This window comes from Capronia coronata, assembly GCF_000585585.1.
Source record: "Capronia coronata CBS 617.96 chromosome Unknown acBCG-supercont1.8, whole genome shotgun sequence".
NCBI classification, from domain to species: Eukaryota; Fungi; Ascomycota; class Eurotiomycetes; order Chaetothyriales; family Herpotrichiellaceae; genus Capronia; species Capronia coronata.
Window position 1 is genome coordinate 1,226,052 of NW_006912900.1, and position 21,715 is coordinate 1,247,766.

Genomic DNA, 21,715 nt, shown 5'->3' on the forward strand with positions numbered 1-21,715 from the left:
ATCGGTCACCTCACTAGTGTTTCGTCGTCCCACTCCAGCCTTGTGCTTCGCTCCTGATTGAACCAGTAAGGCACTGGATGAAATCAGGTAAAGCGCCTCTACGCCCTTCTGGACTTGCATCCCCTTTCGAAAAACATGGTGTGCTGTGACAGCAACCGAAGACGAACCATATCGAACGAAAGTCGGTGAGATATATTTCAAAGTGACTAACAGGCCATCTACTAGTAAGGCAAAACTAGCCAGGTTTGTATTGGATTGTGGGTTCGATTCCTCAGATGTTATAGTGTCTAGTTGAGGTATCCAAGAGAAGTTGCCTAGTCCTCGCTCAGGTGTAATACCTCCAGAGTCCAGTCTGCCGTCTGCCGTCACTGTCTAGCATCCAGAAAGGCTTCCAACACTCGTCGTTTCCGCGCATCCAGAGTCTTCTTATCTCTGCCTTTGACGGTCCCATCGTTCTCGGACCGAATGACGACCGGTGCGAAGACGTCAACATACGCGCTGAGCAGTTTCTTCCGGCGTTCGCCCTCAACCAGGTCCGGACCGGTCGTCGCCGTTGCCGTTGCCGACGAGGTGGAAATGCTCCGCGTGCGCCGGCGTCGTAACGCGGGAAAGAGACTTCTTTTGCCGGTGGCGTCGGACGCGGCCGGCGACGGCGCATACCCGGAATCACTGGACAAGGTTGAGGCTCTGGACCGGCGGGACGGATTAGGAGAGGAAGCGGGTGCTAGGTCGGGAGGATGGAGTGACGAGGCTTCACCGCAAGGGGTCAGTTCGTTGACGACCCGGGTCAATAGAAAAGTGATGAAGGTCAACGACACGCTGTGCACGGGATACCGCGAAATCGAGTCCATGACCATATCCTGGATCTCGTCCGACGTGGCTTGCACCTTGGCCTTTTCCGAAACGCTCAGTCGGCGTTCCACCTCGGACCACGTGTCGGCCGAGATGATGCCGTCTCTGAGGGAGCGCAGGAACGCGAGGAGCGTCTCGGACAGCACTTCCAGCCGCACCAGACCAGGGACATGCGGCTCGAAATTGCGGTCGAGCGGGCTCGCCGTGTCTAGTGCTTCCCTGACGCCGGCCAACAGCTCCGCCCGTTCTTCGCCGTCGTGGAACGTCCAACTGGCGGGACTGAAGGGCCAGGAAAGACCGCCGGTCTCGTACTGCCAGGGCGGAGTGGCCTGGCCGTGAATCATCTCCCATTCCGCCATCGACCGTTCGATGTACTTGGGGATAATCTCTGTCAGGGAATACAGCTCTTTCGGCGCCGAGTGGTGGGTCACGGTGCTGCGCAGATTGCCCGTCCCCGTGGAGTCTCGGTTGGTGTGCGATTTCGGGAGTGCCCGCACGCCGCCTTCGGGCGCCAGAACCAGTTCGTCCAGTGTACGATAGAAGGAAGACTGGAGCCATGTTCCTCGGACTGGAAGGAAATGATCGCGGCCGCCGTCGATCCGGAGGACCAGGATGTCGTCCAGCTGGACGTTTCCCTCGTTCAGATCATACACCAGTCCACCGTCGGCGATGTTGACCATCAATTCCACCGTCGTGGTTTCACCGGGAGACAGCCGGACCGAGGTCCCAGGGTTCGTTGCCGGTTTGGCTTGGTCCGTCTGGTCGTTGGTGTTTGGGTCCAGATGGACCTCCAGCCATCGTGGAGCAACACCGGCATCCTCTGACGAGTCGGTGGGACGTTCGACAAAGGAGAAGGACGCGGTGATTTGGCCGGTATTGGCTACGGTCACGACTCTCGATTTCCTCACGCGGTAACGTACCTCTCCGAAGTCGACAATGTTCATGTCTGCCGCACCGTCAGCGTTGGGGATCGGGTCGGAGTGATGGTCCACTACCACCGTGACCGCCGGACGCCCTTCATTCTCCGCCTTGTCCAGCTCTCGAGCAACCTCTTGGTGCACTTTGGCCTTGAGTTCCGGAATGACCGCGTCGTATGTGAGCCTGAAGACGGCAGCGAGGGGTTTGTGGTCCGATGATAAGATCCTTTGGTGGGAGTGGTAGCTGAGGAGTTCGATGGCATCCTCGTAGTCTTCGCGGGTTCGAACCAGCTCGGCATCGTGTGCCGCGTCTTGCCGCTCGTCGTAGTCTTCATAGTCGTCGCCATCGGCCGTCCCGTCCGTCTCAGGATCGTAGTCGAACAGTACATCATTCTCCGCCGTGGCTTGATCGATGCCACGCGCCTTCATTGATTCGTCCTTTTTGCGTGCTTCCTCCAGCTGCTTGGCTCCCTCTTCGTATCTCTGTTTATCACGTCGTGTCCGGAAGAGGATCCGGTCACACCAGCTGGGACTTCTCTTCTTGTCCCCGGAGTCGAACATTCCCACACTCCCGACGTCGTATTTGTACGTGGGTAAGAAGTTGATATCTCCTTCTCGCCAACCTTCATAGAATGCTTTTCGCAGCTTCTGCTGATTGCGCAGTTGATCATGCGCTAGCAGAGATTGAAGAGTCGTGTGCAGGGAAGCAGGATCGGATTCGGGATCCAGCGGTGGCTCGGCCGTACTCTCGTTGGCAGGTCTCTCTGCATCATTATATTCGTAACGCTGAGATGAAGCGGGCAATGAGTCGTTCGGCGGTGGGTCGACGTACCCCAGCTCGCTGTCGATTCGACGCTTGGATTTGTTGGCCATGTCGTACTCGTTGCGAGTATGCAATAACAGCAACCGCCGCACGTCCTCGCCCGGAATGTCGTCGAGTCGATAGTTGAGATCTCCAAACCAGAAAGAAAAGTCTTCGTCTCCGATTTTCTCCTCCCCTAGCTCAACTACTTCGCCATCAGGACTGACGGCCGCAAACCGCGTTCGACTCAATATCTGGTTGGTGTCCCAGATGCGACGATTCAAAGCCGTTTGATCGGCTCCAGCCGCGAGATGACAATTGACGAAACAAAGTCGGGTCGTCTCGGCGACCATGATTCTGGCCGCGACGGCGCCTTTGTTGCCCAAATATCCCATCAATCCTGTGCCTACCGAGGTTGTGCTGACCGAGCCAATACTTGGAGCCAGTGCTGGAGAGGCGTATATCAAGAGGAGGAGGCCCAACAGCTGTTGCTCGGCGATCTTCTTGTAGCCCGGCGGCAGAGCACGTTTCAGCGCCTTTTTCCATTTCTTGCCGGGGTTCGGGTCCGTATAAGGCCTCACAGCCTCGGTCATGGACGTCACATCCACGACCTCTTGGAGTCCTAGGACGTACAGGTCGATCTGATCTCCGCTTGCTTCCGCGGCACTGTCGCCATGGGGGACTGTCGTCTTTTTCTTTGCCATTCGAGCTTCTTGCGATTCGACCGACTCGATGTTCTCGTCAGTATCGGAGTCGTCATCATCATCGTCATCGTCTTGAGAAATTCCAGACAAGTTCTGAGCAAGCCCTTTGGCACCATACCCATCAACGAACCAGGCACCCAAATCCTTTTCGGTGCCGTTGATAGCAGCGACATTCCAGGTGCCAATCTTGATTTTCATGGACTTCTTCCGAACATACTCATCCTTTCGAGCTCTTACCGCTGCCGATAGTGAATGCGGCGCCGAAACGTGGATTTCCCGCGAAGCCGGCGACCTTGAAAATCTACCTCGACGTTTGGCTTCTCCTGTAGCCCAAGGATCGGTTGATCTCCACGGGGCTGGGGAGAGCTGTCTATCCCCGGATCCGCCTGTGTAGTTCGAGGACATGGCTGCTACAGAATCGCAACTGGAGTAGCTTGGAATTATGACCGTCTTGTTGTGTTAACGCATTGTGGAAAGCATGGTAAGCAGCAAAAAGACTGCCAGTCCTGGAATGCAGTCGGAGGAGGAGTAGCTCCCAGAGCGTGGAAATGATGATGATGACAGCGCCTCAGGCAAGAAGATTGATAGGTCTCCAGGACCAGGTGTTGAAAGGAGTATTTTACGAGCGCAAACGAAGACTGGGGCGTGTCTGGGCCCTTGCTCTCTTATGACATCGTTCAGACCAGATACTGGCCCAGCAGGCATAAAGTACTAGGTAGTAAGTGGGAGGAATGAATGTTGAATGGATCGATCAAATGTCGTCGGTTTGCACAGCCCACCAATTGCGGATTGGTGCAGGTGGTCGGATCGCAGCGCTTCGTTAAGGTACGTAGCAAGTTAGGTGGGTAGGTGAGATAGACAGGATGCGAACATGGAGCAGATGTTGATGGCGGAGGATAGATCGATCCCTTGTACCACTGATCAGCAGTGATTCTATAGAGCAACGATGTAAACAGGGATCCTGGAGGAAAACGCAGTCTGGTCTTGACTATCGAGTCTCGTCGACGTCCATGTTCGATGCCGATGGCTGCCTCCGCAGCGTCATGCCTCGTGCTACTACAACGTCCATCCTGATCATTCATCAAACAAACACACACACACACACACACACACACACACCATGGAATAAAACATCCAGCCAACTCTCAAAGTGCATATCTTCCATTCATCATCCGCATCCCACCGATCCCTCACGACTCCTAGCCATCCTAGGACACATCATGGTCGGAGTCGCATGGACAACTCAAGATGAACACTCGCCCTGTTATCGATGACTCCTCCGGGCCGATTGCTCTGTCGGCCTCGTTCAATAGCGATGCCAGCTGCTTCGCGGTCGGTCTTGACACGGGTTTCTGCGGTACGTCTGAGCTGATCAGGCTGCCATTTGCGCATCCATCCATCCATCCATGTTGCCGTTACTGACTCGCTGCGCAGTGTTCAACTCGGACCCATGCGAACTCAAAGCCTCCAGAGGTAGACTCCCGTCCGCGCCCTCGAATCCACCTAGATGCTAAGAGATACTGCAGATCTAAATGCCGGCATCGGAGCGGCTGAAATGCTCGGTCGATACAACTACCTTGCTCTCGTAGGAGGCGGAAAGAATCCACGATGGCCGCAGACAAAGGTACCGTCGAAGCAGGGGAAGGACCAAACACAAACACAATCTGATGTAGGGCTCTAGGTGATCATCTGGGACGACGCCAAACAGAAAGTTGCCATTACTCTCGAACTCAAGACCGCCGTCCTCCGCGTCTGTCTTACCAAGTCATGGATCGCCATTGCGATTCAGAACAGCATCCACCTCTACAAATTCTCGTCTCCGCCCGAGAAGACCGCCATCTTCGAGACGGCAGACAATCCATTAGGACTGTGCTGTTTGGGCGACCGCCTGGTGGCCTTTCCAGGTCGGTCACCAGGAAAAGTCCAGCTCGTGGAATTGGGGTCGGGCAATGTTAGTATCATCCCAGCACACACCTCCGCCCTGCGCGCCATGGACCTCAGCGCCGATGGACAGTTCTTAGCGACGGCGAGCGAAACAGGGACTTTGATCCGCGTCTTCTCGACCGCCAACTGTACCAAGGTCGCCGAACTTCGGCGAGGAGTTGATCCCGCCTATATCTTCAGCATCGCAATCTCTCCGAACTCCAGCATGCTTGCCGTCACCTCGGACAAGTCTACTCTGCACGTCTTCGACCTTCTTGGTTCGCACGCCTCCCAACCTACTAGCCCTGGCAATCCAGCCCGGCGCTCTCAATCGCCCAACGTGGCCGGTGACGAAGAGGCGTCCACGAACCAGAAATGGGGCTTTCTCTCCAAGATACCCTTGTTGCCTCGCGTGTTTTCTGACACATATTCTTTCGCCTCGGCGCATTTTGAGATGGGCGATGAAACCACAGGAATCAACGGCTCTTCGCTGGCATATCTCCCGGCTCTGGGCTCTCTACCAAATCGGCCGCAGAAGGGGACTTTGGGGTGGACAGACAATTCCACCATCATCTGTATCGGCACAGGCCGCGATGCCCGGTGGGAGCGATTCCGGATTGGTGAACGGCCCGGTTTGACCGACGAAGGTCAACGGGCGATCTGGAGAGACGGATGGAGAAAATATCTGGGAAGCTGAGACGATGATCATCTTGAAACTTGCGGCACAGCACAATCCACTTCTGCGGTGTCCCCGCAACCCGCATGGAAACAATAGGCCATGGCCCGGCCACGTCTGAAGACCCGACCTCAGCCTTGTGAGCACGACGTCCAGCAATGTCCCAGAGCCGCTGGTATTGGGTCTGAGGAAGACGGATTCTGCCCAATGACGGGCTCAGTCGAATGCGAGATCAGCATGCACAGCCGAACAGTGTCTCCCAGGCCATGATGCCGCACTGCAGCAGCTGGAGAGCCTTTACCAGATTTGTTATTAGGGATACCCCGACGGCTTCGTATGGCGCAGCAGGCAAGCATTTTGACGGAAGTCGGCAAAGAGCAAGTCGACCGGCGAAATTGCTCCCGGGAAAGAGCAGCCTCGGTCAATGGTGGATGGTCTCCATACCAGACAAGGACTGAGGCACGAAAGAGTGAATCGCGCAAACTATTGAACGCACCTAATCAATAATAACACCTTGTCTCATCGATTACAGTGGCTGTTACAATACCAACGCACTGCAGAGGATGAAAGATTATGCTTGGCTAGTCAATAAACATGGTTGCTTGCGCTCTTGAAACTACCTACAGGAGAACATGAACACTGTGCAAGATCAAACACGCGCGCGTTGTATGTGTGTGGCCCAAAACCCATCCCATTCCACGAGCCGACCTCACCACTTGGACGCCAGCCTCCATCATTTTTATGGCTCTGATGCGAAAAGCCTCCAAACACTCTCTACCATGCTGTTTCCCTTCCTTCGCAACGCCCCTCCGCACCGTAACCCGACACTGGACTTTTCTTGCTCTCGCCCCCGAATCAAGACGGCAGCTTCCCACAGATGCGACACCGTGGCTACTCCAGGGATTTTCGCTCATCCCGCCCAGTCGCAGGCCAAAATCCTCAAGTCCGATCAGAGGCAAAGCGAGTCATCTTGCGGGAAGACATTGCACGCCTGCCGCTGGCACTCCCACGTGCTCTGAACCAAAAACGCCTCTAACTCATCGCCTTTTGGTACTGGAAGTTCCCAAACCCGCCCGGCGTCATACTTCCCATCATGCCATGGTTGGGGATCGGAGTATGGGATGCACCGCCTGCCATGCCGATGTTTCCGGTCAGTGGCGTCGTGGGCGTGCCGTTGTGGTTGTAGAAGGTTGCGCCGTTCATGCTTGGCGTGCTGTTGAAGTCGCGACCGCCGGTTGGCATCTGGGCGTTCAATCCCCAGACCTGAGAGCGGTATTTGTCCTCTTCGATGGTGCCGTTGAAGATCTTCTCCTTCATTTTGAAGTACACCTGCCCAGTAAGCAAGGAGTCCGAGCCAGCCTGGTGTGCTTGGCCGTGACGGGCCACGGCCAGTTCCTCGGCGACATCTTGAAGACCGGATTTCGTCATCAGTCGTTGGACTATGAGCGCCGCTTCCTGGGTCAGTGGTTGACCGCTATTGACTTGCCCCTTGACGCCGACGTGCTTGAGGATGAATTTGATGTCAAAGAGAGATGGGAAGAATTTCTCCAGATACTTGTGGAATTGCACCTCGTCTTCTGGCAGCGGCTTGCACACCATAAGCTTCATGAGGTAGCCGAAGTCATAGCCCGAATGAAACGAAATCCAGTGCACGTCCGGATCTAGGACCAGGCCTGAGCTGATCAGTAACGCGCCGAATTCCTCTGGATCAATGCCATGCTTGGCATGTCGGTCGAAATCGATGCCGGCCTTTGCGAGCATCGTGGTCGAATCTCGAGCATACATATCTGACTCAAGGGAAAAGCGGAAATTGAACTGCCATGTGCAGGGAGTTGGAAGCAGGGTTGACTGGAATTGTGACTTGGCTTTGCTTGTGTGTGTGGGATCAGGTGGAGGAAGTGTTCCGTCGGGCTTGAACAGGGTGATTCCAAGCTGGATCATTTTGAGGAGGTCGACATTGCACCGTAACGTCTGATAGTGGTAGTCTGCTTTGGTAGTGAATTGGCCGATCGGACGGGCAACGATGCCAGGGAATTCTGTGTCCTGTAGAAACTGTGGTCAGCGAAGTCGCAAAACAGAGGGCAATGTGAATACCATTGCAATGTATGGGTATGTGTCGACCAGCTGCCTCAAGGTAGCCATCTCTTCTTTCAGGTTGTGCTTCCAGACATTCCGAATTCTTGTATCATCTTTATTCTCCAGCGGACCAGCTAGACCGTCATAGGTGTGATGTGCTTGTACTGGACCTCCCCTCGGGAAACCCATCTGTTGCATCTGACCGGGAAGCACCCCGGCATCGAGCATACTCCGGTCGAAGCCATTGTTCAGATTTCCGGCCAAGGCGAAGGGACTCGCGTTCGAAGAGCCGCCTGCGCCGAAGGAAGGTGTGCCAAGGTGGGTTGGAGGTGGCAGAGCACCATGTTGATGCGACTGCAGGTGATTTTGTTGGATGTGATAGGGCCCGTTGAGGGACTGATTCCCATAACGAGGAGGAGCCATTATGTGTATGGGTTAATGCGATGAGGTTGGAAGAGACAGACGTTCATGTGTGTTCATCTCGGAGCAGCAGTGATAGATTTCAACGGCGCAATGGTGGCTGCGACATGGTTACTGGATTCATAGATTCATCAAGGAGATAGGAGGTTTGGGTGAATTCATGTTCAACGTTAAGTTAATGAATCAAAAGTACATGGCGAGTTGAAGAAAGACAGTGAGTTCGCGGACTGTCTGTTAGTCCGTCAGTCGGTCGGTCATTCCGCAGCGGAGGCCAATTGCAGTGACTGACTGTGTGACGCGAGATGAAGTGCTGCGCCGTAAATAACTACAGTGGGGGACTTAGAGCTCCAAGCGTAGTCTTGGCACGAGCTGCATCTCGGATGGTCATTCAGTCATGAACTACAGCGCTCAGGTTGTTACATAGTTACTGACAACTCGCACACGATCTTTCAGGAACTTGAACTCAGTTGGGCCCCTGTCTCCGACTTGCCTGGTGTGCTGCCGCCGATTCCTCGCTCGAACCGACCACAACATAGTCAAGAGCACCCGCCAATCCCGCAACGCCCCGCGATGGCTTCCCCGAACAACCCAACCGGGTTTAACATGAAAACCTTCACGGACGCCGCCACAAGCAGAGAATGGAGAGCAAGAGATCCATGGGCTAAGAAGTAAGAAAGCGATCACCACCTCGGTTCAGTTGAAGCGCATGCTGACCACGGACTAGTGAGACCTGGCGGCACACGGGACCCTTTACTCGATGGAATCGATTGAAGGGAGCGTTTCCCGGACTCGGCATTGCTACCGCTGCGTTTGCAGGCTATGTTATCTTTGAAGCACTCTTCCTGAAGGACTCGCACGGCCATGGGGACGGTCACGGAGGGCAACACCATTGAGGGCGCCATGAAACCCTAAGGCACAAAATGACCGCGACTTGCTCACCACCAAGTGCTGGAGTGAGCCAGGCAGGACTCCTCAAGCGAGACGAGGCCAATACAATTGAGACTGTACATATGGAGAATGGATGACTTGGTGTTTAAGCCAACAAAGCAAAAAGAAGGTGGCAATAGCAAGCATGGAGTATTTGCTAAGTTACTAGTAGTTGCATGACAACCTGCTCCCAGCTTGACGAGGCTGCAGCCTTATCGACCCTGCGGTATAGCGTGTTACAGAGTGATCTGCAAGGCTCTGTTTGACCATCGTGCTCAGCATCATAGAATGTGGTCCCGTTAGCTGTCAATAATAGAGGCTCTCATTATTGGTGAGCCACCAGCAAGGCAGATACGAAGCAGACAACGAGAACTTTGGAAGGTTGTTTCCGAGGTTGTTATCTCTCGCATCCAATGCTCTGTAGATCCGAATGTCAATTAAATCGCACTGTCACCATGTGACCCGCAAATCCGGGCGTATTCCATTTGAAAGCCAATGCGTACTGGACTGTTATCAGCGCCCCTTCAGGAATAGCTGAGCCTCGCACAACAGAGAAAGACGCAGAGACGCAGGGCGGACTCAACAAGGCTTCAGCACTCTCAGCAGAGCTCGTGGTCACCTTCTGTTCCGAGAGCAACCTCAACAACCCAGACCCTTCGTTGCCAGGACCACTATTCCAGCCTCAACCCGTGTCGCCGTGAAGGGGCCCATGTCCGAACGACGCCGCATCGAAACCCGAAAGATATTGCAGAGGATCCGAAGGCGTGGAGTGCCGCTAAACCGCAAGAGGCCAAAATTGCCATGACATGGATCTTCAAGCCCAAAAGAGGAAAGCGACCACGACGGCAGAACGAGGGCGAACAGGCGAACAGGCTCGACAGGGCTCAACAGGGCTCTTATCTGCCCGCTTTCCTTATCGTCTATACATCCATGGTGTCCACGAGCTGTTGTCGAGCAAATCGAGCAGCTTGCTCCATGGGCCAAGGGTCCTCTCTGCTCGCGGTTGATGTCCCGGCCAGGGTTTGGCATCGCATTGCCGGATTCGCTTGTGAGGAGTCGAGGCCATCGCCTTACATATTAATGTAGGTCTGCTGCCCTCCTAGACTCTGTTCTCTTCCTGCTTCGTTACAAGGCGCGTCCCCTGAATTCTTCCCCTCATCACTCTTGGGCATTCTGGTCACCGGCACCGGCAACGGTAACAGCAACAATGGTCCTCGAGCGTGTGAAGCAGTTGGCACAGCAGGTGTCCAACACTGTTGCCCCCGCACACCCCTTCGATCCCCTGTCCTCGCTGGAGATTGAGGCGGCCGTGTCTATCCTTCGCGCCAAACATGGCAAACTATACTACAACGCCGTGACGCTGCTGGAGCCTCCCAAGGCGGAGATGTTGAAATGGCTGGCCGACCCAGAGACCACTCCCAGACCTCGCCGGGTGGCCGATATCGTGGTCATCACCACCGACGGCAAAGTGTTCGACGGCAATGTCGATCTGACCGAGGGCAAGGTCATCAGCTGGAAGGAGACGCCGAACGTGCAACCGTTGATCACGATGGAAGATCTGAACGCCGTCGAGGAAGTGATGCGCAAAGACCCCAAGGTCATCGAGCAATGTGGCTTGGTCGGGATTCCGGCCGAGGAGATGCACAAGGTGTACTGCGATCCCTGGACGATTGGCTATGACGAGAGATTTGGAAACGGCGTCAGACTCCAGCAGGCGCTGATGTACTACCGGCCTCATGTGGACGACTCGCAATACACGTTCCCGCTCGATTTCTGCCCCATTTACGACGCGAACAAGAGAGAAATCATCCACATTGACGTGCCCAAGGTGCGACGGCCCCTCAGCAAATTGCCGGCCAACAATTACCACGTCCAATCGATCGAGGAGATGGGCGGCTACCGAACGGACATCAAGCCCATCAACATCACGCAGCCCGAAGGCGTCAGCTTCAAGATCCAAAACCGCATCCTCGAATGGCAAAACTTCTCCGTGCACATCGGCTTCAACTACCGCGAGGGCATCGTGCTCAACAACATTACATATTTCGACAAGAACGAGAACAAAACCCGACCGCTCTTCTACCGACTCTCTCTGGCCGAGATGGTCGTCCCCTACGGCAACCCGGAACACCCGCATCAGCGCAAACACGCCTTCGACCTGGGCGAGTACGGCGCCGGGTACATGACCAACTCGCTCAGTCTGGGCTGTGACTGCAAGGGCAGCATCCACTACATGGACGCCGAGTTCGTCAACCGGGCGGGCGCCGCGCAGACGATCAAGAACGCCATCTGCATCCACGAGGAAGACAACGGCATCTTGTTCAAGCACACCGACTTCCGCGACGACTCGATCATCGTCACCCGTGCCCGCAAGCTGATCATCAGCCAGATCTTCACCGCCGCCAACTACGAGTACTGCGTCTACTGGATCTTCCACCAGGACGGCACCATCCAGCTGGAGATCAAGCTGACCGGCATCCTCAACACCTACGCCATGAATCCCGGCGAGGACACCAAGGGCTGGGGCACTGAGGTCTACCCGGGCGTCAACGCCCACAACCACCAACATCTCTTCTGTCTGCGCATCGACCCGAACATTGACGGACCGAAAAACACAATCTTCCAGGTCGACGCCGCCCAGGGGCCCGGCGAAGTGGGCTCGGCCGAGAACTTCTACGGCAACGCCTTCTACGCGAAGAAGACCAAATACACCAACCCGATCGAGGCCATGGCCGACTACGAAGGCTCGACGTCCCGCTCGTGGGACATTGCCAACGAGAGCAAAATCAACCCCTACTCCCACAAGCCCGTGGCTTACAAGCTGGTCAGCCGTGAAGTGCCGCCCTTACTGCCCAAGAAGGACTCGTTGGTGTGGAAGCGTGCTGGTTTTGCGCGCCATGCTGTTCATGTCACAAAATGTGAGTTTTGCTTTTCCTTTCCTACCTGCCCTCCTTGATCTCTCCCTCTGCCTGTCCGCCTTGATCACATCTTCCTTCCTTTTCTCCCTTCGCAAAGAGAACTACTTGATTATATCAGTCACTAACAATCCCAATCACAGACTCCGACGAACAACTCCACCCAGCAGGCCGCCACGTGCCCCAAACCTCCGGCGAACCCTCCATGGGTCTCCCGCAATGGATCAACGCCAACCCACAAGCAAAGATCGACAACGAAGACATCGTGCTATGGCACACCTTCGGCCTCACCCACTTCCCCGCCCCCGAAGACTACCCCATCATGCCCGCCGAGCCCATGAGCCTGCTGCTGCGGCCGCGCCACTTCTTCCTGCGCAACCCGGCCCTCGACGTCCCGCCCAGCTATGCCCGCACGCCCAGCCAGATCGCTGCTGGCAAGAATGGGTGCAATTGCAAGGATAAGGCGAGCGTGCAGGTTTAGGTTTGGGTGTACATTTAGCTCTGCGTGGATGTCGACGAGTCTATTTGTTCATGATGGTCCTAGCATGAAAGCTCTCTCAAAAGATTAATTTGGATCGAATCTGATATGTGTTGCACACTTCAAGTATGAGTTTCTCGGCGCGGGTCTTCCCAGCGTGTCGTAGGCTAAGCTCCTTAGGTATTTTCGATATAATGGTTCAATGAACTGTTTTGTGTTCTCCGTATAAAACAATATTGTGTGTCAGATCTCGTCTCGGATCTGGGTTGGTCTTAATGAGAAAGGGAGGGCTGGTGGTTCTGAAATGACGGGTAGTATGGTGACTCTGTTGGGTATCTTCCATATATACATTACCATCGGTGGGTATATATATTAATATCTGCGAGCCAACTCCGCCTCCCTGCGACAAGTGAATCGATTTGCACAAGATGATTTCTTTTTAATCGCCTCGAATAATAATCATCCAAGCCGCCTTTGTAGTATCAAGTAGATTGCCCTTTTCATGACCATGTCTCCTGCTTATATCGTCCCACCTTTTCCAGTCTGGCGAGATAGGATTCCGCATCAGCTTCGGTCTGGATTGGTCCCTCGTCGTCCTCGTCCCCGCCATCGTCAGGCTGCTCGCGCGCAGAATTTACCGCGGAGAAGGAGGAGGTCGCAGAGTCATGCAATGCTGTCTTAGCCTCCGATCTCAGCCGACTTTGATGGACAAGCGCATCGACAATAGCCTGCCGTACTGCCTTGGGCATGCCGCCGGAGGAGCCACATACGATGATAGTTGCGGATTGGTCGCGCAGGTATTTCCATACCAGGTCGCTCCGTTCGCGGATCTGGTCTTGCACGTAGACCTTGGACTTGTGGTCGCGCGAGAATGCCGGGATGACTTCAAATCCGACGTCAGCTGTGGCGTTAGTCTCTGATATTTGTTCCCGTGTCTGACTTTGAGCCTGCAACTGTTGCTGTATAGCAGCCCACTCATCGCGGAAGAAATAGTCGGCCTTCTCGTTGCGGCAGCCGAAGAACAGCGCGGTTCTACCACAGAGCTGACCATGTTGTATCTTCTCGTGAATCAGCGCACGCAGCGGCGCAATACCCGTACCGGCGCCGACAAGGATATGAGTTGAATCCTCCAGACCAGAGGTTTTGGAGAAGCGACCTTCTGTCTTCAAAGAGACCTGCAGCGTCGTTCCTACCGGCAGCTGTGCGAGGTATTTCGTACACACGCCCTCACGGATGCGCTTGATGACGGTCCTATACTTAACGATGGCCACCAACAGCTCGAAAATGGTTGCCCTGCCGTCTTGGGTGTATTTCAACGCGCCGCCGCTCGCGATGCTGAACTGGCGTAGCCGCAGAGGCGGGAAGATGTTCGTCACTTCCTGCCATGGAATCTGGACGGAGTCGAACTCCTGCAGGATTTCAATCATGCTTCGTCTCGGCCGAGTGGCATAGTCGTAGTACTCGTCTAGATACTGTGGATCGGTGAATTCCAAAAGTCGCTCTTTATGCATCTCATTGCTGGTGTAGTTCGCGATGGCACCGAAGAAGGATCGTCGAGGGATGGCGTTGATGTCTGGGTATTCGGTCAAGAGGGTGCGGAGGGTGAGATCTGTACGGGTGAATATGGGATGGAGGGTCGAGAGATTGTTTTTATTTGAGCGAGTTGAGATGAGACGTATCGGTATATCGGCAGCTGCATGCCAATTCATGCGTTCAATCAGAAACGATACATCTGTGGGCATGTTTCGAGGGGAGATGGCCAGAGCGTCGCCCGGCATGTATTCGATCCTTCCGCTGGCTTTCAGTCTCATGAACCTGACATCTTGCCAATGGTCGGATGGCGTTACTCGCTCTTTCACCTCTAACACGGCAGCGAAAGAGTTGGCAGAAGTGTTCGTGGCGTTGAGATCTACTCCGTCGGCGCTCGATGGTGTCTCGACGGATTGAGATCCTGTTAGGACACCCTCCAAGCGGTATTTGCTGGGTAAGAGGACTTCGTTTGATAAGGTAGTAACACCTTCTGGTAGTGGGAAAGTATCCAACACAGTCTTGCGGAAAAGGTCCAGCCATGCCAGGAAAGAGCCGTCTGTCCCTTCATCCCCTTGCTCATCAGCTTCACATGGGTCAATGACCGGAGTGGCCCCGAGTTGTCGCAGTCGTTTGTCCAATTTCCTCGCAGCCCAGTTGAACTTGGGATAAGAGCTGTCCCCGAGTCCAACTAGGGCATATCTGATACCCGCTAGGGTGGTGGGAAGAAGCTTCTTGCGAAGGAGACTGGTCCAGAATTTCCGAGCATTGTCGGGGAAGTCACCCTGGCCAGTTGTGGAAATGACGAAGACGGTGAAGGTATAGGCGCTCAGATGATTGTATTTGACATCATCCAGGCCTGCGACGTCTGTGTTGAATCGAAGTCGCTCGAGACAGCGGCTGATCTCTTCAGCAAAATCCTGCGAGGTGCCGGTTTCTGTGCCGTAGAGGATGAGAGCAGACCGTCCCTGGACATGTTCGGTTGTTGCACCCATCGCGAAGTATACGTCGCAAACCGAGCATCATGTCGGCTGGACCATTAGCCAACTCATTATAGGTGGTTTGTCACTGTCCTTGCGATGATTCTAACTCGGCGCTGTACCAACATCGGATGGTGATCTGTTACGACAGAACAGACATTGGCATATCGGGTGTGTTGTACTTTGCCGTAGCAATGCCCTCATCTTGGCACTATTCCTCGGGCGAAGCATTCAGCTCCAGACGTGGTTTAGATGCGCAGGGACATCACAGGTATATCACTCCCTCATCTTTGACAGCCGCAGCTTGACTTCATCCTTACAGATACCATCTTCCACGGCCAGCATCGCTGATACTCTGCAGTCTGGCAAGCTGCTCAACGTCATGCATCCCGCCCGACGCCGTCGAAGAAGACAACATGACCCCCTCCATCGTGATTGGACTACTATATCATGCAACCCCTGGCTTGATCACCAGGCGCAATGTTTCGAGCAAGGGTAGAAATACGAGTGACAACTCACGGCCTCAGACTCAGCCACCTTAGATTCACCATGTCTATAGTCATACGCATGTCAACACCATATCTGAGTTCTATCGACTTTGACAGTCGTTTGGCCGCGGCGTATTATGTTTGTGAGTCAACTGCTAGTTTGGAACTGTTTGAATCCGTGATGGCACCGAATCGACTGGATGTCTCATGTCTTGTGAAGAAAGGTTCTGGCCACGACTGGGATGATTTTTCGAGTGATAGTCTCGTCTCATGCCTGGCAAAATTCATGGGTGAGGCCGAGTCCCGCACTGATTTGACAGACGCCCGAGCCTTTCTTCGGTCTGTGGTGGGATTAGGCGGCATGGGTCTTCTGTTTGAGCATAGATGTTGGTCGCCCATGCTAGACTATCTGGGTTTCACGGGTTACGACGACGCCTTTTTCTTCGCTGATACTAGTATATCTGACTCAGCCAGAGTCTCCATATCTGGTCGTCTGACAAAGTCGGTTCGTCGGTGGGCACAAGAGGTAGCTATGGCTGGTCAAGACTTGAGACAGTACGGCGAGTGGGAGCGTCAACTTTTCGTCGAACGGGACTTGGAATCTCCATTTGGGGTAGTACTAGGGAGCTTTTCTGAAGATATATCTGTTTCCATTGTGGACTTCGCTTTTGGAGACAGTCCGGACGATTGGCATATTAAGGTGGAGGAGTCGCCAAACAAAGACCCTTGGAACAAGATTGTGGATTCACCGCATGATGTCGAAGATGGTGAGCCTGTGCTACACGTTCCTGGAGCCTGGCCGGACGAGTCTTCCTGACGAGATCGGCCATTGAGAAGTCAGCAGGGAGGGCCTTTCATGAAAGGGAGGCCAGGGACCCATCACTGTCTGGCCGTTTCCGTCTCTCAGCCTCGTCAATGGTGGAACAGGCGCCGGACGATATGGGATCCTTCTGACTATGGTCAGGGTGAAGCGAAGGGTGCAATATAGAGCTCTGGAGGAAACAATCAAACATGCGAGATCGAAATGAGCCATTCCAGTATTTAGATTCTGCACTGTGCCACAAAGTCTCTCAGCATTGCTGTTAGACTCACAAACCCCCAGTCTGTAGGATCAGAAGTATGCACCATCATCATCACCGCCACGCCCACCACCATAGGCAAAGCCATCGTCATCATCGCCGTCCCCGCCATCGAAGTAATTCTCGGCATTGTAATCGTCGCCGCCTCCATCGTCCGATTCCTCAAACTCCGAATCGACAGGCTCGTCGTCGGCGGACCCGTCATCATCATCATCGTCGTCGTCATCATCCGCATCGTCATTGTCGTCCCCGGCATTATCGTCGTCCTCGTCATCGTCCTCATCGTCGGACCCTTTATTCTTGTCCTTCCGATTCCGCCGCGGTTTCGGCTGGATCTCTTCCTCAGAGAACTCGTCTTCGGCATCGAGGCCGCGTTTCTCGCCCGCCTTGTGCGTCGTCAGGTCGTCGCGCCGCCGTTTTGCGGCCCGAGTGGAATTGCGCGACCGCCGCGCGCCGGACAGCAGCGGGTCCGAGCCGTCCGTGTCGTTGTTCGCGTCGTCGTCGTTATTCTCGTCGTCTTCATTTATCGCTTCTTCAGCTGCCAGGTCGCGCTTCCGCTTCTTACGCGGCGCGTTGGTCTCGACGTCGAAGTCGATGTCTGTCGATTTCCAGAGCGGATGTCTCCGGCGCGGGTCGAGGAGTGGCCATAGTTCGGGTGGGAAGTATCTCAGTTCTGTGGAAATCAATCAATCAGTCAATTTCGGCTCAGTCAAAGGAACTCTTGTTTTCCCTCTCTTTCTTCCTTTCTCTTTCTTCCTCTAGTTTCTCAGGGGGGGTTGTATTGTGTTGTGTTGGGTACATACCGTAATCTCTCCCACTCAGATCCGGCACCGTCCGTTTCTTCTTGTAGTATTTCGCCGTGTATTTCTCTTGGTCGTTGAACGGGTCGAAGCCCGCGCGCTTGATCACTTTCCCGGTCTTAGGGTCGGCGAGGCTGCTGGGGTCCAGGACGGAGTAGTATGGCCCGTTGCGTGCTCGGTCGCGGAACCGGAGGTAGCTCTTCACGCAGGATAGTTCGAACGCGGATATGGGTCGCGGGACGGGTAGTTCGATATCCTATATCACAATGCAACGATCAAGGTCAGTTCTCTTTTTCTTGCTCTTGCTCTTCTTGGTTGATATGTATGTAGATGTGGTCGTGATTTGTGCCTTTTCCTTGGGAAAGGTCTCTGAATACATCTCCCTTGCACAGGTTCGAGGCCAAAGGCCGGAGCGTCGAAGGCATGCCAGACGGGAAGGGACAAGCAAAAGTGTTTTTGTGCCGGCTTGACTTACAGGAAACTGCGGCGCGGGTCTGTTGGGAGCATTGTATGTCGACGGATCATCTTCCTCGTCGTCCCAGGACAGGTCGGGCCCGCGTTTTCCACCGCCTCTCCCGCGGCGCGCCATTGCGAACGAGTGGGCTTGATTGCAGGAGTAGGACGTTCAGGGATCGGAAGCGCTGTCTCTGGCAAATACCGTTGGAGAACGCCGGGGGTGTCACCGGGTCGCATGTAGCATTGTGGAGGTTGGTTTGCTATTGACGAGGAGAGGATCGGGGAATCTTGTAGTCTTGGACGTGAATGAGAACAACGAATGAGTAGGTGAATGTAGACGACTTTGCTGGGATTCCGTTCAAGTTGTTCAAGTTGTTGCGTTCAAACCAGAAAATCGGCGGCAGAATTTTGGAGCGTTGGTGGAGCAATCGAATTCAGCTTCACCGCCTTGCGGGTGTTGACGAGGCTGAAGGGACGAGGCTGAACGGCTTCTTTATCTACCTACCAGTAGTACGTTTGATACTCTATGGTAAACAGGTCTCTAGGTATCCTATGAGCTTGACCATTTGGTTTGTACGCCAATATCCATATCCTTAATGCTGTGTCTACGCCAAAGGCTGCGAAATCATATCGTAGGTATATTCCTCCGGTCCCAACCCTAGCGCCTTCAGCTTCTTCACGAACGGATGGTCTGCCCTCTCGGACATCATGCCTCGCATATGCTCCTTGCCGATCTGTCTCTGCTTGTCTTTCGTGTCTTCCGACTGGATAGAAACCATAGGACGAATAGTGGCGGTGGGACTAGGCGAGAAGAAGAAAGGAAGCGATGTCCTTTCCGTATTGTCCTAGACAGTCGAGTCAGCACCTTGATCATTGGGAAACGATGGGCAATCTACCTTGGCGCAAACACGATGGACAGTGGAGCGGAAGCGTCCACCCGACATCAACTCGAGGTAGCTGCCGGTGTTGACGACAAAGGCGTACTCCTTGACTGGAACGGGCACCCAGGTTGCGTTAGCATTGAGGACTTGTAAGCCACCAACCTCACCTAGATGATCATGTCAGTAAAGATACAAGCTGTGAAAGGATGTCCTCGATCGTACGTTGGGCGAGCAGCGTAAAAGCTATAGTCTCAAGTCAGTTCAGATTCTGACACAGAAGGAGAGAGACCGCAACAGAGGGACTACTGACCGCCGTAATCAGCGTGAGGAAGGAGGACTTGTTTGGACTCGGTTTCCTCAGGCTGTGGAAGGTAGTGCTGGACAGTGATGTCGGTAAAAGGCGTCTCGAAGAACTCATCTAGAGCAGTCTCCTCCAGGTCCAGTGCGAGCGAAAATATGCGAACCAAAGCCTTGGAAAAGATGTAGACGTCTTGGACTATCGATTTCGTTAGTCAATCGGGGGGATCATCTCGTCGCGGAGCTCCAGGTGGCATACAGTAACTGTACAGTTTCTTGCGAAACTCCGGCAATTCTTCATCCGGCCACTGGTTCAACGGCACCGTGCCGGGAGGCGCAGTCTTGATGGCATGTTGCTCTGGATCGGTGTAGTCGTTGCCCATGCCAAAGGTTTCTCGAGCTCCCGCAAAGCCTGGCCTCTTGTCGCTCGGGTTACAAGGAGTGAAGCCTTTGGCCGCCGGGCTGTTGTTGACGTGGTATTTCATCTTTGAATGGATTGTCAATGATCACTGTCCTGGCATCGAGCACTCAATACCCACCTTGACTTCGTCGGGGAGCGCAAAGAAGGATTTCAAGGCGTCAAAGGCTTCGTCTATTCGAGACAGACAATGTCATCAGAATTGACCTCCTCATATTTCAACAGGATTGTGGCAAGTCCCTACCCATCTTCTCTGGCTTCACCGGTGGATTGACCAGGTACATGAATCCTACTTCTTCTGCAGCTTGGCCGATTTGTTTCGCAATCCTTCTGCGCACTTCGAGGTCGGGAGAGAATATGTCGGCCACATCGATCGTTGGGATGGAATCGAACGTCTTCTTCGCATTGGCACCGGTCAGGATAGGACGGTACAGAAGCCTGTCTCCGCTCTTGAAGTAGACGCCATCGGCGCTCTCGGGGATTTGCATTGTCGTCGAGTCCAGCTAGCGACAAGAAGACTGCAGAGCGTGATCGGAGTATGTCCGTTGCTATACAAGAAATGGTAGTAACGATTCTCCCAACACCACACGCACACGCGCAGACGATATCACACACGGCGAACAAGAGCAAAGAATAGCTGGCAAAGGATATTGCAGCGACTTTGAATTCTTCAACAAACAAAACACGCAACCCGTCTACTTGGTACCCACCAGACGCGAGACTGAGGGCGAGGCCGTGAGATGAGGGGCATCGGCATCGGCATCAGCATCAAGACGCACGTATTGAACTGATAGGGATGCAGTCGCAGTCCAACATTGCATGAGTCAACCAAGGCAAATCGATCGGGAAGCGCCATGAACCGGCGAGATAACGTCTGGCCATTCTTCTCTCGCTATTGCCCTCGGCAGCCTCGTGGAGTGGAGCTCATATGTCTCTCTCTGGTCCAGGAGTCTTCGGCAACGGCCATCACTCCACATCAGGTACGCTTGAATGGAGTTACAAGCGGACGTTCCTCCCTATGAGCGCTTGAAGGGCACCAAAAGGCAGAATACTAGCCTCGCCAGGTTGTTGAATACAATAGCAATACCAATGCTCGACAAACTGCCTTCGCCATGCTCTGACTCCAGGCCGTTCCCGTACGACACGCCGGGAATCGAGGCAAGCTCATGGAACAACAGGACAGCATGTTAGGTCCACATCAGCAGGATTCAGCAAACCACCTTCCTGGTCCCATTCGATCGGTGACCACCGTGGCGAGCTCGACCAGCTGGTATCGTTCCTGACAGAAAAGATCACCTACGGGATATTCAGATCTGTGCAGAGAGAGTATCTTGAAGCTTACACCAACGACAAGTCGAACTAGGCTCAAAAAGGCTGCAATGTGCGTCTCCCAGGGGGCTCCAGCACTGGCCTCGTAAGCCTAAGGAGCCCTCTAGCCACTGAGACATCCCCATCCCACGTCAAATCAGCGGTGGCTTCTATATGCTATATCCCTCGACCCCTACGACCTGTGACGATAAGCAATCGTCCGCTTCGTCAGCACAGCGGCCAAGCCTTGAACGGGATGTTGGTAAGACACGAACACTACTACTCTGTACGTCTCTCCGTACGTCTCTCCGCTCACAAGCTGGGAGACGCTATCTGAGGCACATCAGGGAAGAAGAGGGTCCACGACGGGGTCTTTTTGCACACTATCGGAACGGACATACACGCCTTTCAAGCCCCCTCGAGTCCCGTTGAGCCCTGGAAGATGGAACACCCTATTACCGAGTATCCTGTCTGTGCCATCTCGCCTTCAAGCCGACGACCATTCTTCCGGTCTTATCGCGCTCCCTTGGCCTGCCGGTATCGCCTACCACCTACCTTACCTCATACATGGTACGTGTAGGTACATTAGGTACCTTACGGGGTACCTAAACACTTACTGTGAGAAGGCTTGGGCCAGGCCGTGGTCCCCATATGGCGGGGCAAAGAGGATAAGATGACTACAGCCTTTGGCCTGTCGCAGAAGTCTCCTCTCTTTCAGCAGCGTCCCTTACTTTCCTCTTTCATGATCCATCCATTGTCTTGCTACCAACCCGTTCGTGTTCACGTCCACG

At 54.2% G+C, this 21,715-nt stretch overlaps 8 protein-coding genes across 8 annotated transcripts; 3 read left to right on the forward strand and 5 right to left on the reverse strand.

Moving 5' to 3' along the window:
• Window positions 1-365: 365 nt before the first annotated feature.
• A1O1_08690 (uncharacterized protein) lies at window positions 366-3,680 on the reverse strand (the record flags this gene model as incomplete). Its single annotated transcript, XM_007729548.1, has 1 exon — window positions 366-3,680. The coding sequence occupies one exon, from the start codon at window positions 3,678-3,680 to the stop codon at window positions 366-368; it is 3,315 nt and encodes a 1,104-aa protein (XP_007727738.1).
• Window positions 3,681-4,523: 843 nt separating this feature from the next.
• A1O1_08691 (uncharacterized protein) lies at window positions 4,524-5,895 on the forward strand (the record flags this gene model as incomplete). The annotated part of the gene is made up of 4 exons (XM_007729549.1): window positions 4,524-4,632; window positions 4,710-4,748; window positions 4,802-4,899; window positions 4,957-5,895. 4 exons carry the CDS (start codon window positions 4,524-4,526, stop codon window positions 5,893-5,895), a joined length of 1,185 nt encoding a protein of 394 aa, XP_007727739.1.
• Window positions 5,896-6,906: 1,011 nt separating this feature from the next.
• A1O1_08692 (uncharacterized protein) lies at window positions 6,907-8,373 on the reverse strand (the record flags this gene model as incomplete). Its single annotated transcript, XM_007729550.1, has 2 exons — window positions 6,907-7,917; window positions 7,969-8,373. 2 exons carry the CDS (start codon window positions 8,371-8,373, stop codon window positions 6,907-6,909), a joined length of 1,416 nt encoding a protein of 471 aa, XP_007727740.1.
• Window positions 8,374-8,940: 567 nt separating this feature from the next.
• Window positions 8,941-9,263, forward strand: A1O1_08693 (uncharacterized protein; the record flags this gene model as incomplete). Its single annotated transcript, XM_007729551.1, has 2 exons — window positions 8,941-9,038; window positions 9,095-9,263. The coding sequence occupies 2 exons, from the start codon at window positions 8,941-8,943 to the stop codon at window positions 9,261-9,263; spliced, it is 267 nt and encodes an 88-aa protein (XP_007727741.1).
• Window positions 9,264-10,504: 1,241 nt separating this feature from the next.
• On the forward strand, window positions 10,505-12,693 carry A1O1_08694 (primary-amine oxidase; the record flags this gene model as incomplete). Its single annotated transcript, XM_007729552.1, has 2 exons — window positions 10,505-12,215; window positions 12,356-12,693. The coding sequence occupies 2 exons, from the start codon at window positions 10,505-10,507 to the stop codon at window positions 12,691-12,693; spliced, it is 2,049 nt and encodes a 682-aa protein (XP_007727742.1).
• Window positions 12,694-13,190: 497 nt separating this feature from the next.
• Window positions 13,191-15,212, reverse strand: A1O1_08695 (uncharacterized protein; the record flags this gene model as incomplete). The annotated part of the gene is made up of 1 exon (XM_007729553.1): window positions 13,191-15,212. One exon carries the CDS (start codon window positions 15,210-15,212, stop codon window positions 13,191-13,193), a length of 2,022 nt encoding a protein of 673 aa, XP_007727743.1.
• A 1,584-nt stretch (window positions 15,213-16,796) lies between these two features.
• On the reverse strand, window positions 16,797-18,153 carry A1O1_08696 (uncharacterized protein; the record flags this gene model as incomplete). The annotated part of the gene is made up of 3 exons (XM_007729554.1): window positions 16,797-17,437; window positions 17,568-17,820; window positions 18,040-18,153. The coding sequence occupies 3 exons, from the start codon at window positions 18,151-18,153 to the stop codon at window positions 16,797-16,799; spliced, it is 1,008 nt and encodes a 335-aa protein (XP_007727744.1).
• A 472-nt stretch (window positions 18,154-18,625) lies between these two features.
• A1O1_08697 (uncharacterized protein) lies at window positions 18,626-20,104 on the reverse strand (the record flags this gene model as incomplete). The annotated part of the gene is made up of 7 exons (XM_007729555.1): window positions 18,626-18,865; window positions 18,917-19,068; window positions 19,124-19,144; window positions 19,212-19,397; window positions 19,458-19,683; window positions 19,738-19,790; window positions 19,861-20,104. 7 exons carry the CDS (start codon window positions 20,102-20,104, stop codon window positions 18,626-18,628), a joined length of 1,122 nt encoding a protein of 373 aa, XP_007727745.1.
• Window positions 20,105-21,715: the final 1,611 nt, after the last annotated feature.